This window comes from Oncorhynchus keta, chromosome 29 (assembly GCF_023373465.1).
Source record: "Oncorhynchus keta strain PuntledgeMale-10-30-2019 chromosome 29, Oket_V2, whole genome shotgun sequence".
NCBI lineage: Eukaryota > Metazoa > Chordata > Actinopteri > Salmoniformes > Salmonidae > Oncorhynchus > Oncorhynchus keta.
In genome coordinates, this window is record NC_068449.1 from 29,762,589 (window position 1) to 29,780,515 (window position 17,927).

General features: G+C 47.5%; 1 protein-coding gene across 3 annotated transcripts in view; it reads right to left on the reverse strand.

The window, feature by feature from the left end:
• Positions 1-1,121: 1,121 nt before the first annotated feature.
• ttc7b (tetratricopeptide repeat domain 7B) overlaps positions 1,122-17,927 on the reverse strand; it is a 64,196-nt gene continuing 47,390 nt past the window's right edge. For 2 of the 3 annotated variants that reach the window (XM_035743228.2, XM_052486411.1), the window contains 3 exons: positions 13,645-13,785; positions 9,507-9,709; positions 1,122-3,748 (listed from right to left, as the gene is read on the reverse strand). In XM_035743228.2, coding sequence (XP_035599121.1) covers positions 3,527-3,748; positions 9,507-9,709; positions 13,645-13,785 — 566 coding nt within the window. In that variant the 3' untranslated portion in view covers positions 1,122-3,526. Of the gene's footprint in view, positions 3,749-9,506; positions 9,710-13,644; positions 13,786-16,662; positions 16,723-17,927 lie in introns of all 3 variants that reach the window. The other variant, XM_035743227.2, reaches the window with a different exon arrangement.

Below are 17,927 nucleotides of genomic sequence, written 5' to 3' on the forward strand. Positions count from 1 at the left end.
TGCCGTCTTGAGCCGGCCCAATGAGTCTATTCCAGTGTGAGTTGAGCTGTGAGGTGACTGAGTTTGAAGTCCTGAGTAACTCTGGGCAGACGAGAGTGCTGCACTGCACTGCCGCACTGCTCAGTGTGTGTGTGTGTGTCGCCGTATCAGATTTAGAGCAAACAGCTAGGCAGTGGGGTCTCCCAGGGGCCTTGGCACTGTAATAACGCTGCTGTCTTCACCGCCACCGCACTCTCTCTCTCTATGTTCTTAATAACCTCCTGCTCAATCACTTCTATAAATTTTCAATTACAGAACACAGCCTGGCATTCCCCTGGAGATTTACTACACAGCGCCACGCCGCATGCTCCATCCCATAGCAGAGTCGAGCCAGGCAGGGAACTCTCATTTGTTTAAGGCAGGGCTGGTGTGCATTAAATCAACCCCTTCACATCCTTCCTCCCATTTCCTTCATTCCTCTACTCCCTCCTATCAGCCCTTCTGGTTTTAGAACCCTCCCTCATCCATTATGTTCCTCCTTTTTCTGGAAGCGCTTCCTCGTCTTTCCCCTCGGTTTGTACTTATTTTTGAACTCCTGAAATGCCTACATCAATCTATGATATCTATTTTGAACTTATAACAAGGTATGCGCAAACGTACGTGTGCACATACAGTACATACACACATACAGTACATATACACACACGTAACAAATCAGGGAGACTCAGAACTCATCCAATATTCATGAATGGTGATGATGTTTCTCTTCTTGAAAGAGTACAGATTAGGGGAAAATAAACAAGAGGCAACTCACTCTGCCATAACCACATAACATGTAAGCCATTCATTCCCTGTTGACACGGACTGTTTGTTCTTATCCAGACTGTTGTACTAGAAAGACCAGCGCAGACAGAACCTGGCTGCCACTAGATCCCCAAACACACACGTCCTACGTCTTCTTAGTCCAGCAACACACTACACTGAAGTCCTGGAAATGTCTCACATCACTAGAGGTTACCGTAACAACAGGCCCAAGTAGTGTCTTGCTCTCTGATGTATTTCAAAAGGGCAAGGGACTCTCAACATGGATGATACACAACCATACCTGATCACATTAGTGTATATTACATTACGTCACTGTATTTATTCCAATCACTTTTTTATTGACATCATTATAGTTTGTCCAGTTGTATCATATATGTGCTATAGGACGAGACAGACAGACATGCCATCTCAATGCTGCTGTTGGTTGGACCATATCAAACCAGAGGCCTGGGGCATACTGGCCATTCACAACGGGACATGCCATGCAGGCTCCTATTGTGGTTGCTAGGTAGATTCTGCATTCAAAGAAGTACTACAGCAGACGAGAAACATTTACATATTTACCCTACAACTGAGCTGAAAACAGTCAGCTCCTCTCCGCTGTGTACTTCAAGTACAATCTACTCAAAATAAGCATATTGCAGTGTTTGTGACGCCTCTGTAATGTCATTCACTGTAAAATATAATTTAAACGTCTAAAATAATGAACATCTAATAATTACCAGTCAGAAATAATAATAATAATAATAATCTGCACTTATAATCAAAGGTAATGTGAAAAAAAAAGTAATTTGTTTTTGGACAGAAAGAAACCATAGACAAGACATTAAGTGTTTTCAAATCACTGTTTTTGGCATTCACATCAGTGAGCTTGTGACCTAACAGATTTAAGGTTACAGTAACTGAAATAACTACATCGGATGTAACCTAACGTAGCAGGCATAAAACACTTGCCTGAATGGGGTCCCCACATTGAAGATAGGGTAAATCAGATGTTTCCGGTTATACCAACCCGCTGAGGGTGCGTCTGATGAAGTTCATCGAGGAGGAGGAGGAGCTCATTTCAAACGCAGTAACATCACCTGTTTTTAAACAGTTGCATTTTGGGATGCAGAGGAACAGCAAAAGGACACAACCTCACGACACACGTGTGTGTGAGGCCTTCCACACTGAGTGTGGGATATCATGTAAACTATAGTTTCACCATAAAATATACATCTTTCAAGTGACAGTGTGTAACTTCTTTAACAGTTTTTTTTCCATGAACAAATAACAAAAAGCCTTTTGAACACGCAAATGTACAAACGCACATACAAACAGGTGCATATATACACACGCACAGACACGCATACCGTACATACATACATACAAGCATTGTCAGGTTAAACACAGTCAGCATCATTTGGGTTGAAAGCTACAACAATTCACCAGCACAGACATGGGGGCGGTCTGGTGATGGTATGTACCACTGTAGTCAGCCATTGTCCGCTGCATAGCACTACATTGTCCATGTCATCTGGAATGCAAACCCCTGCAGCTCTGTCTGCCTGAAAGTCCCTCTGCACCCTCCTTCTCCTCTCCCATAGATCAACAGCCAGAGAAAACAGATGGATCAGTGAGTAGCCAGCCTGTACGGCTAAACCCCCCCCACCATGGATACTGAACAAAAATATAAAATGCAACATACAACAACTTCAACGATTTTACAGTTACAGTTCACAGAGTTACAGTTCACACCTATCAGGTGGATGGATTATCTTGGCAAAGGAGAGGTCAGTCGATTGAAATAAATTCATTAGGCCCTAATCTATGGATTTCACATGATTGGGCAGGGGCACAGCCATGTGTGGGCTTGGGAGGGCATAGGCCCACCCACTTGGGAAAAAACAACGTTGGAGGCGGCTTATGGTAGAGAAATTAACATTAAATTCTCTGGTGGACATTACTGCAGTCAGCATGCCAAGTGCACACTCCCTAAAAACTTGAGACATCTGTGGCATTGTGTTATGTGACAAAACTGCACTTTTTGAGTGGCATTTTATTGTCCCCAGCACAAGGTGCACCTATGTAGTGAGCATGCTGTTTAATCAGCTTCTTGATATGCCACACCTGTCAAGTGGATGGACTTGGCAAAGGAGAAATGCTCAATAACAGGGATGTAAACAAATTTATGCACAACATTTGAGAGAAATAACCTTTTTGTGCATGTGGAAAATTTCTGGGATCTTTCAGTTCATGAAACATGGGACCAACACTTTACATGTTGCGTTTATATTTTTGCTCAGTGTAGATTAGATAAAGGCTGGAGTGCAGGAGTCATAGTCAGGCACAGCAAGGGGTTGTGGTATACGATACAGTGGTCACAGCAGAGACTAGGGGGCGGAGACAGCACATTGGTGTTGGCATGGCAACAACAGTTACATTGATGTATATTATTGGACCAGATAATCAGTGTTTGGATTTTTTGTCCATGGTCCCTCCCTCCAGCTCATCTAGCTAGGCCTATGAATGGCCTCAAGAGGAGAGAGGTAGTTGTCTAATCTCATTGGGATGAAGGAGATGGGCCCGAGACATCACAGGGTGGTTGATGGTGGCGCATCTGAGGAAGGTTTTTGGCACCTTCACACTGGGGGGATAAAGCAGCTTGTGTGTGTGTGTGTGTGTGTGTGTGTGTGTGTGTGTGTGTGTGTGTGTGTGTGCGCACACGCCTCTCTCTCCCAGGTCAGAGTTGTCGTGGTATGATGGTGAAGGGGAGTATGGGGCTGGAGGCCTCTAGCTCCAGGGCGGTGAGGAAACACTCTGTAGCGGCAGCAGCGTTGCCCTGAGCCTGCAGCACCTCCCCCAGGCTGTTCCACACGTCGTGGGCCGTCGAGTTCACCTGCACCGCATCCCGAAGGATCTTCTCTGCCAGGCTGTACCGCTGCAGCTGGTGCAGGATCAGACCCTAGGAGATGGGGAGAGAGTGAGTGAGTGACATAGTGAAGGAGTGAGAGAGAGGGGTGAACGATGTTCTCTGCCAGGCTGTAACGCTGCAGCTGGTGCAGGATCAGACCCGAGAACAGAGGGAGAGTTAATACAGTCTGTAACACCGACTCAGAGAGGAGCGAGGAGTTTAAACCCTTCTGTTTATCACTGCCCAGCTGACTCCATCCTAGTGACACACACACATGAGAGAAAGAGAACTGTACAATCACACACTCCATTTAGTCACATCCTACACTCATGTAATCTCATCCTTTCAATTAACTTATCAAAGCAGTCAGCCTTGAAAAACCAGGCTAAGTAACTGTTAATCTAACACAAAAGGTCAGCCGTTGTCGCTACAGTAGACAGCTATATCATTCACAGAGCAACCTTGAGGCTCTTTCCCCAAGGCTCCATGGAGAGAAAAGGGCTCAAACGGACAGACACACACAGAGAGAGAGAGAGAGAACGAGAGAGAAAGAGAGAGATTGAGAAGAGAGCAAGACAGGGAAAGAGAGTGCGAGAGAGAGAAAGAGCAAGAGAGGAGAGAGCAGTCAGCACAGTTAGAGGCCAAGGAGAGCCATCTCCTCCACCCTGTACCTCTCCACAGAACTCTGGCTGAATGACATAAAGAGGTGTGTGTGTATATATATGTGCCCCCTGTCGCTCCCCTGAGTTGACAGGCTGTTGAGATGTGACAAGCCTGCTTATTGCGGACCAACGAAACAGACGCCAAAATAAATCCAAAATGAAAAAGCTCAGATACAGCAGAACTGACACAGAGTGATGTGTGGCTGTGGTCCCGGCCACAGCAAGCTGCTCTGAGCTGCTACGCTGCTTAATTAGTCAAATGTGTGTGGGAAAGCAGGACTGGCAATGTAGCCAGAGACAGACACCCCTGGGACACGCCACAAGCATAGATGGAGAGAGTGATATGGAGAGAAAAGGAAAGAGAACACAGAAATAGGAGAAGTCTGGACCCTGCCCTTCCTGCATTAACACAAACTCCATTTAAATTGAAGACTTCTAGAGACAGATAGACAGAGACAGAGAGAGAGAATAAAGAAGGAGTAAAAGTCATTGCCCCTTTAACAGCATTAACTGTTAAAAAGTCACTGGCTGCTGCTACTGCGGCGCATCGTTGGCATCTTCTCAGTAGAAACAGTGATAACTACATCTAATAACTGTCCCACAGCATCGAAGAGCTGGCACACCACTGCTACCTGATCGATCAAGTAGTGGTTCGCAGCGAGTTAGCATTAGCAGAGAAACACTACCCGTATAATACCACCACCAAACTGGAAGACGTGCAGCGCCATCACTAGATAAGCCCGTCTAGGTCTATCAAAGAGCTCAGTAACACAGGCTAGTTGGGGGATACAGGATCTGTGCTACTGTTGTCGCGATACCAGAATTTTGACTTCAATACCAATACCAGATTTAGTATCACGATACTCGCTACCATCACAATACTGGATACCAAAACGATACCAGGGCAACAAAAAAAAAAGAAAGGGTTAATGGCCAGAATAGAACTTGATCAAGACAGAGTACCAGTCAAAAGTTTGGACACGCCAACTCATTCAAGGGTTTATTTATTTATTGTTACTATTTTCTACATTGTCGAATAATAGTGAAGACATCAAAACTATGAAATAACCAATATGGAATCATGTAGTAACCAAAAATATGTAGATTTTTAAATATATTTTATATTTGAGATTCTTCAAAGTAGCCACCCTTTGCCTTGATGACAGCTTTGCACACTCTTGGCATTCTCTCAACCAGCTACATGAGGAAGTCACTTATTTTAAAATGGTACTGATCAATAACATTTGCATAGAATAAGCCATTTCTTCTTTTATAAAAGTGTGTACTGTCTCTTCAAGACCCATGACGTCATTCACACAAACAGTTCGAAGCACAAGCAAATATTATCTTGACTGGAAGAGATGTGAGGCGGGGGAGACGAAGTGAATGAAAAAGGTTTTTGGTCACAATCAGCTTTGAAATCAGCAATATTTTGCATTATAGTTTGCATATTATCCCAAACAAGGTACTAGGGTAGTGAATTAATGGAAATTTAGCCTACAAAGCTGGAAGCTACTGGTATCTTCTTGAATTTTATAGTGTTCCAGCCTGTAATGGACATTGTTTTGTTAACAGTAATGAACAGTTTTACCCTTTCTACATGCCGTGTTGCATTATTGATGTGTGTTAACTTTTGTGCAGCATAAGTGGTGATGCAGCCCAGACTCCCAGTGAGTGCAGTGGCTCCTCAGGACAGGCTAGAGCTGGCAATGAGTAAGTGGAGCAGGCACGGTGGAGACACGGAGGACGCACGGCGGAGGCACGGCGGACGCACGGAGCAGGCACGGCGGACGCACGGAGCAGGCACGGCGGACGCACGGAGCAGGCACGGCGGACGCACGGAGCAGGCACGGCGGACGCACGGAGCAGGCACGGCGGACGCACGGAGCAGGCACGGCGGACGCACGGAGCAGGCACGGCGGCGCACGGAGCAGGCACGGCAGGCGCACGGGAGCAGGCACGGGCGGACGCACGGAGCAGGCACGGCGGACGCAGGAGCAGGCACGGCGGACGCACGGAGCAGGCACGGCGGACGCACGGAGCAGGCACGGCGGACGCACGGAGCAGGCACGGCGGACGCACGGAGCAGGCACGGCGGACGCACGGAGCAGGCACGGCGGACGCACGGAGCAGGCACGGCGGACGCACGGAGCAGGCACGGCGGACGCACGGAGCAGGCACGGCGGACGCACGGAGCAGGCACGGCGGACGCACGGAGCAGGCACGGCGGACGCACGGAGCAGGCACGGCGGAGACACGGTGGAGACACGGAGACGACACGGAGACAGGAACGGAGACGAAAAAGAACAGAAATGTTGGTGTACGGTGCAACACTAATCTGTGTTACCACACGGACAGACACAGTAGATCCAAGGACAGTATGGTCGTAGCCAGTCCGGAGAGGAAATGAATAGCTCATGAAAAGTGGAGGGAAGATTTGAGGGATGAATTGTGGAGAGGAATCTATAAGCCTGATTCTTGGATCCAGTCTAGAAGTCACAGCTGTATCAGCAGGACCCCTCCCTCCCTTCCGTTCTTTCTTGTGCTCTCTCGCTCCATCCCTCGCAGCGTCTCTCTCCCGCTCTCTTTCCGTTTGCCAGTCAGAGTGGTGGAGTGATGCACAGCCCTCCACAAACTGGCCTGTCAAGGCAGAGGGATGGAAAGAGTGGTGGATGGAGGGAGAGGGATGGAGAGGAGTATAAAGAGTGTATAAATCATGCCATACAGTGTGCAAGACCCATTACCACGTTGCTTTATCAGCTCTGACAGACTGACTGACAAACATTGTGCATCCCAGATGCTACACCAACGCGACACACGGTGAAACAAATCACACCACCCAGCAGCCAAACACCGCACCCAACGTCATCCATCACACCACCACAACAAACTATTCCAGTCACCATCCCAACACAAACAATTCCAGTCACCATCCCAACACAAACAATTCCAGTCACCATCCCAACACAAACGATTCCAGTCACCATCCCAACACAAACGATTCCAGTCACCATCCCAACACAAACGATTCCAGTCACCATCCCAACACAAACGATTCCAGTCACCATCCCAACACAAACAATTCCAGTCACCATCCCAACACAAACGATTCCAGTCACCATCCCAACACAAACAATTCCAGTCACCATCCCAACACAAACTATTCCAGTCACCATCCCAACACAAACGATTCCAGTCACCATCCCACCACAAACAATTCCAGTCACCATCCCAACACAAACGATTCCAGTCACCATCCCAACACAAACGATTCCAGTCACCATCCCAACACAAACGATTCCAGTCACCATCCCAACACAAACGATTCCAGTCACCATCCCAACACAAACGATTCCAGTCACCATCCCAACACAAACGATTCCAGTCACCATCCCAACACAAACGATTCCAGTCACCATCCCAACACAAACTATTCCAGTCACCATCCCAACAAACTATTCCAGTCACCATCCCAACAAACTATTCCAGTCACCATCCCAACAAACTATTCCAGTCACCATCCCAACAAACTATTCCAGTCACCATCCCAACACAAACGATTCCAGTCACCATCCCAACACAAACGATTCCAGTCACCATCCCAACACAAACAATTCCAGTCACCATCCCAACACAAACGATTCCAGTCACCATCCCAACACAAACGATTCCAGTCAGCATCACACCACAAACTACAGTCAGAGGGACGAGGCTCCACTATTCAGCTCAGTAAGGGATGTGTGTGTCCCCACTATGGCAGCAGTCAGGACTGCTCTCCTGTTTCTCTAGAAGAAAGAGGCTCATTTAGAATTCAACAGGCGTTGGAAGGAGGTCTCCACCCAGTGATTAGCTTAGTGTAGAAGACAAAACAAGGCATTTAAAACAGACTCACGCACGGACACACACATTATTAGATTTCATTTTCAGCAGGATACAGGAACACAGCCTTTCTACTAGAACACAGTCAAAACAGAGACTTTGAACTGGGAAATCGAACACAGAGAGAGAAGAGTTATCAGCAGAAAACACAAAATCGGGTCATGGAGAATAAGGACTATTTCCTTTAGTCAGTCAGCCAATAAAGCTGCTCTTCTCTTTGCTGCTAGAGGACAAATCCTGTTCCTGTCTCAGCACCATCTCATCCTAGAGACGCAAGGACACAGATCTGCACGCGCGCACAGTTGAGTGAACAGGCCCACACAATAAGACAGTTCTCCACTACAGCCTCAGGCATTATCCCATTCTAGCTAGACTGTTTACAGTCACAACACAGTAGAGAAGCTCTAAACTTCTCACTTTTGCGCCAAGCTGTACAGTATATGAGAGAGAGAGAAAGAGCAAGAAAGAGTGCGAGAAAGAAATAGCAAGGGAGAAAGAGAGAGAGAAAGTGTGAGAGAGAGAAAGAAAGTGTGAGAGAGAGAAAGAAAGTGTGAGAGAGAGAAAGAAAGTGTGAGAGAGAGAGAGAGAGAGAGAGAGAGCATGTAAAAAGAACAGATTGGACAATCCCCCCTGCTTGAGGTGCTGACACAGCACAATGTGGTGGGTTCTTCTGGGTTTATTCTGCATTCACCACCAACCAATCACAAGCTCCCATTTTCAATTTCCATAATTGGGTTTTTACTATGAGCTCATCAGATAGATGCTGTGTCTCTTGTTCTTGTTCTCTCTCGGTATCTCTCTCCTTCTCCTCCAAAAGGCCCTTTTCATTAGGCTCAATGCAGCCTTTTCATCCCAAAAGTGTCTCGTTTGTAATAAACAGAACGAAAAGCTAATCTGCTAACAGCATGAGTCAGACCTGCAGTCTCTCCATTCAAAGTGATGAGCAAGCAGCATGGAGGTTTACAGAGTGACAGTAACAATGGGCTTCCCCCCTCGGTCTGCACCACTTGACTATGACCTCAGAGAGCGACTATGAGAGGCACTATGGATATGGGACTGGGAGGCCCATAAGAGTGACAGAATGTCAGACTGCATGGTTGACGTGGCAGTAGTAGGGAAGACGAAAGAGAGGGAGAACAGAACAGATGTGAACAGAGGGATGTAGAGGTTCAGGACTCACCAGTCTCTGCATCGTCTTGACGTGGGTGGGGCTGATCGAGAGAGAGACAGCGGGAGACAGAGAGGAGGGGAACAGAAGAGACACTCACCAGTCTCTGCATGGTCTTGACGTGGGTGGGGCTGATGGAGAGGGCCTCCTCGTACCAGCGTTTGGCCTCGTCCACGTTGCCCCGCAGCTCAGCCACCTGGCCCCGCATAAACAGCACATTGTGGGACATGGGGAACAGGTTGGCAGCCTCCTGGGTGCAGGCAGTCGCCTCCGCAGGCTTGCCCATGCCAATGTACACCTCCGCTAGAGAGAGAAAGAGATAGGAGAGAGAGTAGATAGGGGAGAGGAGGACCGTGAGGTGACACACTGACACAAATAACTAGGACCTACACTGACTGACTAACAGAAACCGTTTCAGACAGACCCACAGACACACACTTCCTATGGTAATGGGAGGTGCAGCAGACCAGAGGGCTGATAGCCGTCTTTTGACTTAATGATTTCATCAAGAGAGGAAATGAGAGCTTCTAGCAGGTGGCAGCCAGCCTGATAAACATTTCACACACACACACACACACACCTTATTGCTTTGTAAATAAGGGTTTAAAGTAAAGCCCATAGATCACATACAGACAGAGACTTGAAAGTGAGTTTTCCAAAAGCAATAAAACAGACTTACATCCAAAGATCATATCATGTCTCCTATTTGTCTTCCTTTTGGGTGAAATAGCTGAAAAACTATAATAATAATTATGAGCAAACATGACCTTATAGTGGCACTGATGTGTGTGTGCGAGTCTGATTGTGTGAAACTGTCCCTGTGTTTCCATATTTGTATGGATGTCTGTGTCCGTGTATGTCCGTGTATGTCCGTGTATGTCCGTGTCCGTGTATGTCCGTGTGTGTCCGTGTCCGTGAATGTCCGTGTCCGTGAATGTCCGTGTCCGTGTATGTCCGTGTCTGTCCGTGAATGTGCGTGTATGTCCGTGTCCGTGAATGTCCGTGTCCGTGTATGTCCGTGTCCGTGTATGTCCGTGTCCGTGTATGTCCGTGTCCGTGTGTGTCCGTGTCCGTGTATGTCCGTGTCCGTGTATGTCCGTGTCCGTGTATGTCCGTGTCCGTGAATGTCCGTGTCCGTGAATGTCCGTGAATGTCCGTGTCCGTGAATGTCCGTGTCCGTGAATGTCCGTGAATGTCCGTGTGTGTCGTGTGTGTCCGTGTATGTCCGTGTCCGTGTATGTCCCGTGAATGTCCGTGTCCGTGAATGTCCGTGAATGTCCGTGTCCGTGTCCGTGAATGTCCGTGAATGTCCGTGAATGTCCGTGAATGTCCGTGTCTGTCCGTGTCCGTGAATGTCCGTGTCCGTGAATGTCCGTGTCCGTGAATGTCCGTGTCCGTGAATGTCCGTGTCCGTGTATGTCCGTGTCCGTGAATGTCCGTGTCCGTGAATGTCCGTGTCCGTGAATGTCCGTGTCCGTGTGTGTCCGTGTATGTCCGTGTCCGTGTATGTCCGTGTCCGTATGTGCGTGTCCGTGTATGTCCGTGTATGTCCGTGTATGTCCGTGTCCGTGTATGTCCGTGTCCGTGTGTCCGTGTCCGTGTGTGTCCGTGTCCGTGTGTGTCCGTGTCCGTGAATGTCCGTGTCTGTCCGTGAATGTCCGTGTCCGTGAATGTCCGTGTCCGTGAATGTCCGTGTCCGTGAATGTCCGTGTCCGTGAATGTCCGTGTCCGTGAATGTCCGTGTCCGTGAATGTCCGTGTCCGTGAATGTCCGTGTCTGAATGTCTATGTGTGAATGTCTGTCCGTGTCTGTCTGTCCGTATGTGTGTCTGTCCGTGTGTCTGTCCGTGTCCGTGGTCCGTGTGTGTCCGTGTGTCCGTGTCCGTGTCCGTGTCCGTGAGTGTCCGTGAGTGTCCGTGTCCGTGAATGTCCGTGTCCGTGAATGTCTGGCCGTGAATGTCCGTCCGTGAATGTCCGTGTCCGTGAATGTCCGTGGCTGTCCGTGTATGTCCGTGTCCGTGTATGTCCGTGTCCGTGTATGTCCGTGTCCGTGAGTGTCCGTGCTATGAGTGTCCGTGAGTGTCCGTCTGGCTGGCTATGTGTCTGTCCGTGTCTGTGCTGGCTGTGTGTCTGTCTGTCTGTGTCTGGCTATGTGTCTGTCTGTCTGTGTGTCTGTCTGTCTGTCTGTCTGTCTGGCTATGTGTCTGTCTGTCTATGTGTCTGTCTATGTGTCTGTCTGTCTGTCTGTCTGGCTATGTGTCTGTCTGGCTGGCTGGCTATGTGTCTGTCTGGCTGGCTGGCTATGTGTCTGTCTGGCTGGCTGGCTATGTGTCTGTCTGGCTATGTGTCTGTCTGTCTGTCTGTCTGTCTGGCTATGTGTCTGTCTGGCTATGTGTCTGTCTGTCTATGTGTCTGTCTGTCTATGTGTCTGTCTGTCTATGTGTCTGTCTATGTGTCTGTCTGTCTGGCTATGTGTCTGTCTGTCTGTCTGGCTATGTGTCTGTCTGTCTGTCTGGCTATGTGTCTGTCTGTCTGGCTATGTGTCTATCTGTCTGTCTGGCTATGTGTCTATCTGTCTGTCTGGCTATGTGTCTTTCTGTCTGTCTGGCTATGTGTCTGTCTGTCTGTCTGGCTATGTGTCTGTCTGTCTGTCTGGCTGTCTGGCTGTCTGTCTGGCTGTCTGTCTGGCTGTCTGGCTGTCTCTCTGTCTGTCTCCAGGCAGGCTGTTCTCTGAGCAGCCAGCTAAGCCTCCAGTGCTGTCCTCATTTGTTGGTCCCAGAGAAAGGAGGTTATATCCAGGACACCATCCCCCATCTCTCCATTCTCTGGCATTTTGGAAAATCTTCATGGAGCGCAGCCCTGCTCACCCTCCAGCAGCGTGTGTGTGTATATGTGTGTGTGTGTGTGTGGACGAGACTGTTTGGGGTTGGTTCACAAAGCCTCAGCAGCACTACTAGATAGGCAAGCAGTAGCAGCTGGCTGAGGGAGGGAGGGGACCTTGCTCTGCTCTGGCCTCCGCTTCTGGCATTTCAACGCTCTGCAGTGAGAGCAGGAGCGGATTCATCTCCCTCTCCCTGCACCCCCCCTCCTTCTCGTCTTCTCTCTACTTGCCTTCGCCCCATTTTTCTCTATCCTCTCTCTAACTTCCCCTTCTTTCTCTCACCCCATTTCCTTCTCTCAATGCCCCCCTATCCTCTCACAATGCCCCCATCCATCCTTATATCTCCCTTTCAGAGCTGATTCAAAGAGAGGCAGTTTTATTGGGAGGTGACGTCCCCTTGGTTTTCTTATCAGTGTGAGTATCTAAGTATCTAAGGATGGCAATAAGGATAAAGACAACATAAAGCAGTCAGTGTGTGTGTGTGTGTGTGTTCTTTCCCACCCATCGCAGGAGGACTGCAAATGAAAGGCAGCAGCAACAGTCCAGGAGGCCCTGCCTGGGATATGTTAACGCTTAACAGTCAGACCACCTCACAGGAACATATCGATTCCATTAAGCTGCTGTCTGCTACCCCACCTCCCCTGAGTCAATGGATTACCACTCCCACACACACCCTGCCAATCATTAACACCACACACATGCATGAACACATGTGCACATGCACACAACACAACTCCAGGATATCATTCTGGATAATGGATATCATTTTTGGTACACATAATTAATGAGAGTAGGATAAGGGTATAATACAATAACAGCAGGATAGTACAGCAGCATTATACTAACTCCCCTCTGGCTGTTCAAGCTGTGTGTTATAGTGTACTACCATAGCTGTGCGTTATAGTGGTGTAGTGTATTACCATAGCTGTGTGTTATAGTGTACTACCATAGCTGTGTGTTATAGTGGTGTACTACCATAGCTGTGTGTTATAGTGTACTACCATAGCTGTGTGTTATAGTGTACTACCATAGCTGTGTGTTATAGTGTACTACCATAGCTGTGCGCTATAGTGGTGTAGTGTACTACCATAGCTGTGCGCTATAGTGGTGTAGTGTACTACCATAGCTGTGCGTTATAGTGGTGTAGTGTACTACCATAGCTGTGCGTTATAGTGGTGTAGTGTACTACCATAGCTGTGCGTTATAGTGGTGTAGTGTACTACCATAGCTGTGTGTTATAGTGTACTACCAGAGCTGTGTGTTATAGTGTACTACCAGAGCTGTGTGTTATAGTGTACTACCATAGCTGTGTGTTATAGTGTACTACCATAGCTGTGTGTTATAGTGTACTACCATACCTGCGTGGAGCCAGATCTGAGCCAGAGTCATCCAGGGGTGTAGGGGTCCATGTTTGGGGGCGCTGCTCTGCATGGAGGAGGCCACTTCTGACAGGGCCTGTTCCACCCGCGACGCCGCCATGGATGTGGCGTGGACCGAGCCTGCAGATAGAGGGGGAGGAGGAGAGGACGACAGGGGAGAAGAGGGGGTAAGCACAGCAGCACCAGCACCTCCTCATGGTAAAAGGATGCAACTTTAGGCTAATGTTACTCCACTCATTCTGCATCCATCGTTCAGGACATTAGCTGCACAAAACTTCACACACAGATGGCTTCATGCCTTCACAAAAAGCTTCATGTTATATAGGCTACTAGTGACAGGCAGCGTTACTAAGTCAGCAGCTATTAACTGTCGATTATCCTTGCAAACCACTGATTCACGTATCCAGACGTATAGACATACAATAACCTGGCTGTAGCTGTACAAACTAGGCCAACTGATTTGGGACTGGAGTTGGTGGAAAATACTATTTGGAGTGGATACTACTTTCCCCGGCTCTAAAGAGCGAGAGAGCTTTCATTATTGGCCTTAAAGAGCTTTAGATTAAAGCACAAATGGTCCCTATCTTCAAATCCTGTCAAGAAGATCTAGTGAAAGCACCGGGGCAAAGAAAAGTCCTGTGATGAATTTAGGGGGGAGAGAAAATATCCCTGGCAATAGAGAGATGTTTTTGATAAGGTCTTGCGAGTTGGGAGGAGAGATTTGATTTGTGTTTAAGCTGAAATGCTGCTAAGAGGATTTAGTGAAATGGGAATAGGAATCAGTCTCTGGGTTCTCAATCTGCATGGCAGGCTTTTGGTGAGGCACACACGGCCACTTCACTCACACACACACACACACACACACACACACACACACACACACACACACACACACACACACTTTCTGCATACTGGAGCTCAGTGATTCTTACGCTATAGACCCTTTAACAACCAGTAGCATCCATCTATGGTCCACATGAATGCTTTAACATGTACTCTTCTCCTCAACACACGTCACTCACCATTACTACCGACTGGCCATAAAACACAACACCGACTCCTTTTATTGCCTCAACACACGAGTGATGAACACAATCTGAACGATACATATACCGTCCTATATGGTTATAGCTCTATGATGTGAACACAATAGCTCCTCTAAGAAGTCTCTCTCCTACAACTACACATTCTCATCCTTCACTCTGAACACCCACACCACAGGATTACAGGCAGGCAGGCAGCCTTTCGCATCAAACTGCTTCACTCTTCTCTCCTCATAACAGAAAAATAACATGTTTGCTTTCTCTCTGGCTCCCTGGTTATTGACTGAAGCGACAGTCACACAGTATGCACCTACAAACCCTGTCAGTGTCCCAAATTGCATCCTATTCCATATATAGCGCACTACTTTTGATCAGAGCCCTATGTACCCTGGTCAAAAGTAGTGCACTGTAAAGGGAATAGGATGCCATTTGGGACTCAGGGCCTGAGATCGATACTCTTCCCTCCCTCACAGCAGCACTAAGCCTACAGAGCCCAAGTCTCAGCCCTAGCGCCCACATTTAGCATGCAGACTGGAGACACCGGCTCTGTTCAAAAGTAGTGCACTATATCTGGAATAGGGTGCCATTTGGGATGCATCCAGCGTCAACCATGGAACTACACAGCCACGTCAGCCAAATTGAGCATATTGGCAAGGTCTGAAGGGCTTTGCCTGTTCTAGTCATTCTATTTCTATGGACACACCAACTTGATATGGCTGAAGAAGGTTTATCGCAGAAGGAAGGAACACCCGGTTGAGTGGAGGGATTGATTGATTGATTGTTTTAAAAGGTCCCTGGACCTTAGATGGAGAAAGAGCACCAGGAGCTGTACCATCAAGACAGACCGCTGTGTCACCAAGCAGGCTGTAGATCCAATGAAGTCAATTAAATGGCACCCACTGCAGGTGAAAGGGTCAAATTAAGCCTGGATTAAACTGGTGTAATCTTAACCTGGATGAGTGAAAATGGTAATCCATGCAGTTAGGAAAAAGTACACAAACACTCTCTCACACGCACACACACAGCGGCCTAAAAGGGTAGCCAAAAGAGCCTTCATGCAAGGTACAAAGCGCAAGGCACTAATGGAGAGCGATGTGGAGGGTGGGTTGTCAGTTCACAGCAGCACAGAAAGAATCTACATGTTCTTAAAGAAACAGTATCCATTTCACTGGGGCATGAGAGGTCAGAGCTGCTTCCTCCTCATCCATTCCCCTTTTTTGTTTTGTTTCTAGTGAAATCCAAGAGAATGTCAAAGAACACCGGGCTGGACGTATGACAAGAGTGTGGCCTGTGTGTGTTCGGGAAGCTTAAATGAATCCTATTAATAGTCTGTGAAAGCCTAGAGGCCCAGCAGTGAAACTAACTGGTCTCTAACTGACACAAGTCAGTCATGGACAACATAGTCCATAGCTCTTTAACTAAACACAAATAAAATTACAAATGAAAAAACAAAAACACCGCGAGCCCGTCTGGGATTGGTCTGGCTAATGAGCTCTGTATTGTATGGTGGAGGGAGCCCATACGATAAGGCTGTGTGTCTGGTGGATAGAATAGAGCAGCCAGCCAGGGGAAATGATACTGCCTCTTTAATTATGGAGCTGCCTACTCCATAGCTGGCCCACCGAGTCAGGAAGCTCAGTGAGCTAATTGTTTAGCTGTAGCACAAAGGGCCTGAGGACAAAAATAAATAAATTAAACTAAACAAAACAGAAAATAAGGTGAGCTAGCGAATAGCGGCCGGACAGCCTCCGGTATGGTCCACACGTGGTGGATGACTGACTGACTTTAGGAGCACAGACAGACAGAGGGACAGGCAGGTGGGTTGGTGGTGACAGATGGATACATTGACTGTGGAGGAAAAGAAAAATCAGGCCAAGGCCAGGAGGCGTGATACATCAGTCAGAGTCCAGCGTCAGTGGGAGAGAGGGAGCGGAGGGAGAAAAGCGCTACTTACAAACTGAAAACATGGAGTAAAAACCATGATACTGATGAAAGTTAGCATCTGGAGGGCTGCCTTTAAAATAACAAATCAACAAACAACAAAGAACAAAGATTACTTAAAATAGAAAATTAATTAAAGAGGGAAAATTAAAGAGACACAGCTAGGAGAAAACTTTAAAATCACTTCCACTCAACAAAACTGAAGTATACTTAACAGAAACATTTCAAAAAGACACTAACATTAGTGACTGCTGAAGTTATTTATGCTAAGGTGGTGCCAGTGAAAATGGATCCACACAATGATTCACTATCAATGTGTCAATCCATCCTAAACTGCTTCGCCCCTGCACGTTTTCTGTGGTTGCTATTGCCACCAGTGCAAGCTTTTCCTTCCATAAAAATCACCTTTATCACGTTCCTTATTTAAACATCAAACATGCATTATGACGGGCAAACACAAAAACCTTGGACCTCTATTGCAGGTGTAAATACACTGTGGTTATTTGAAGTGCCTCAATCCAACCCTTTATCAAGCAGTAAAACATAAAATGGTACAATGGAAGGTGACGAGGGAAAGATAGTAGAACACCAAAGGACAAATGAACAGAGTGATGAATAGAAAGAGAAAGCCAGGGGAACACAGAGCTAGATAGAGGAGAGAACATAACAGGAAGTACTGTGACGTGTGTGTGTGTGTGTGTGTGTGTGTGTGTGTGTGTGTGTGTGTGTGTGTGTGTGTGTGGAGAGTGAGCGTGCTTGAGCGAGTGCGGGTGGGTTTTTACCTGTATTGCCGGTAGAGTGTACCTGTAGTACTAGTGCCTAACCAGAACCTCTCCTCACACTCTGTATCCTACACTTCCTGTTAACCCCAAAACATACAAACTCCATGACAACTGAACTGACATCTTGTTTGTCAGAGGTTGTTGTTTCTCAGGAAGATTAGGGACTTAACGTCGTCCACTCAGTGTCTCCGTGGCGATAGGACAGGATCCCGTTATGCCCACAGGACTGGACACACCCGACTCACTATTGGGCCGACCCAAATCATACTGTGCTGGCTGGCTATGATAGGTTTTCAACTCGTCCTTTCCAGCATGGTTTTTTAGCATTGTTAAGGAACTATACATAGAACACACACCACAGCCCAGAACACTGGTACACTACAACTACTGTATCTAGGGCTTAATCAGTGAAGTCACTTTCTAAATGGCACCCCATTACCTATTGTGCACTGCACCAGAGTCAAAACTAGTGCACTATGTAGGGAAAAGGGTGCCA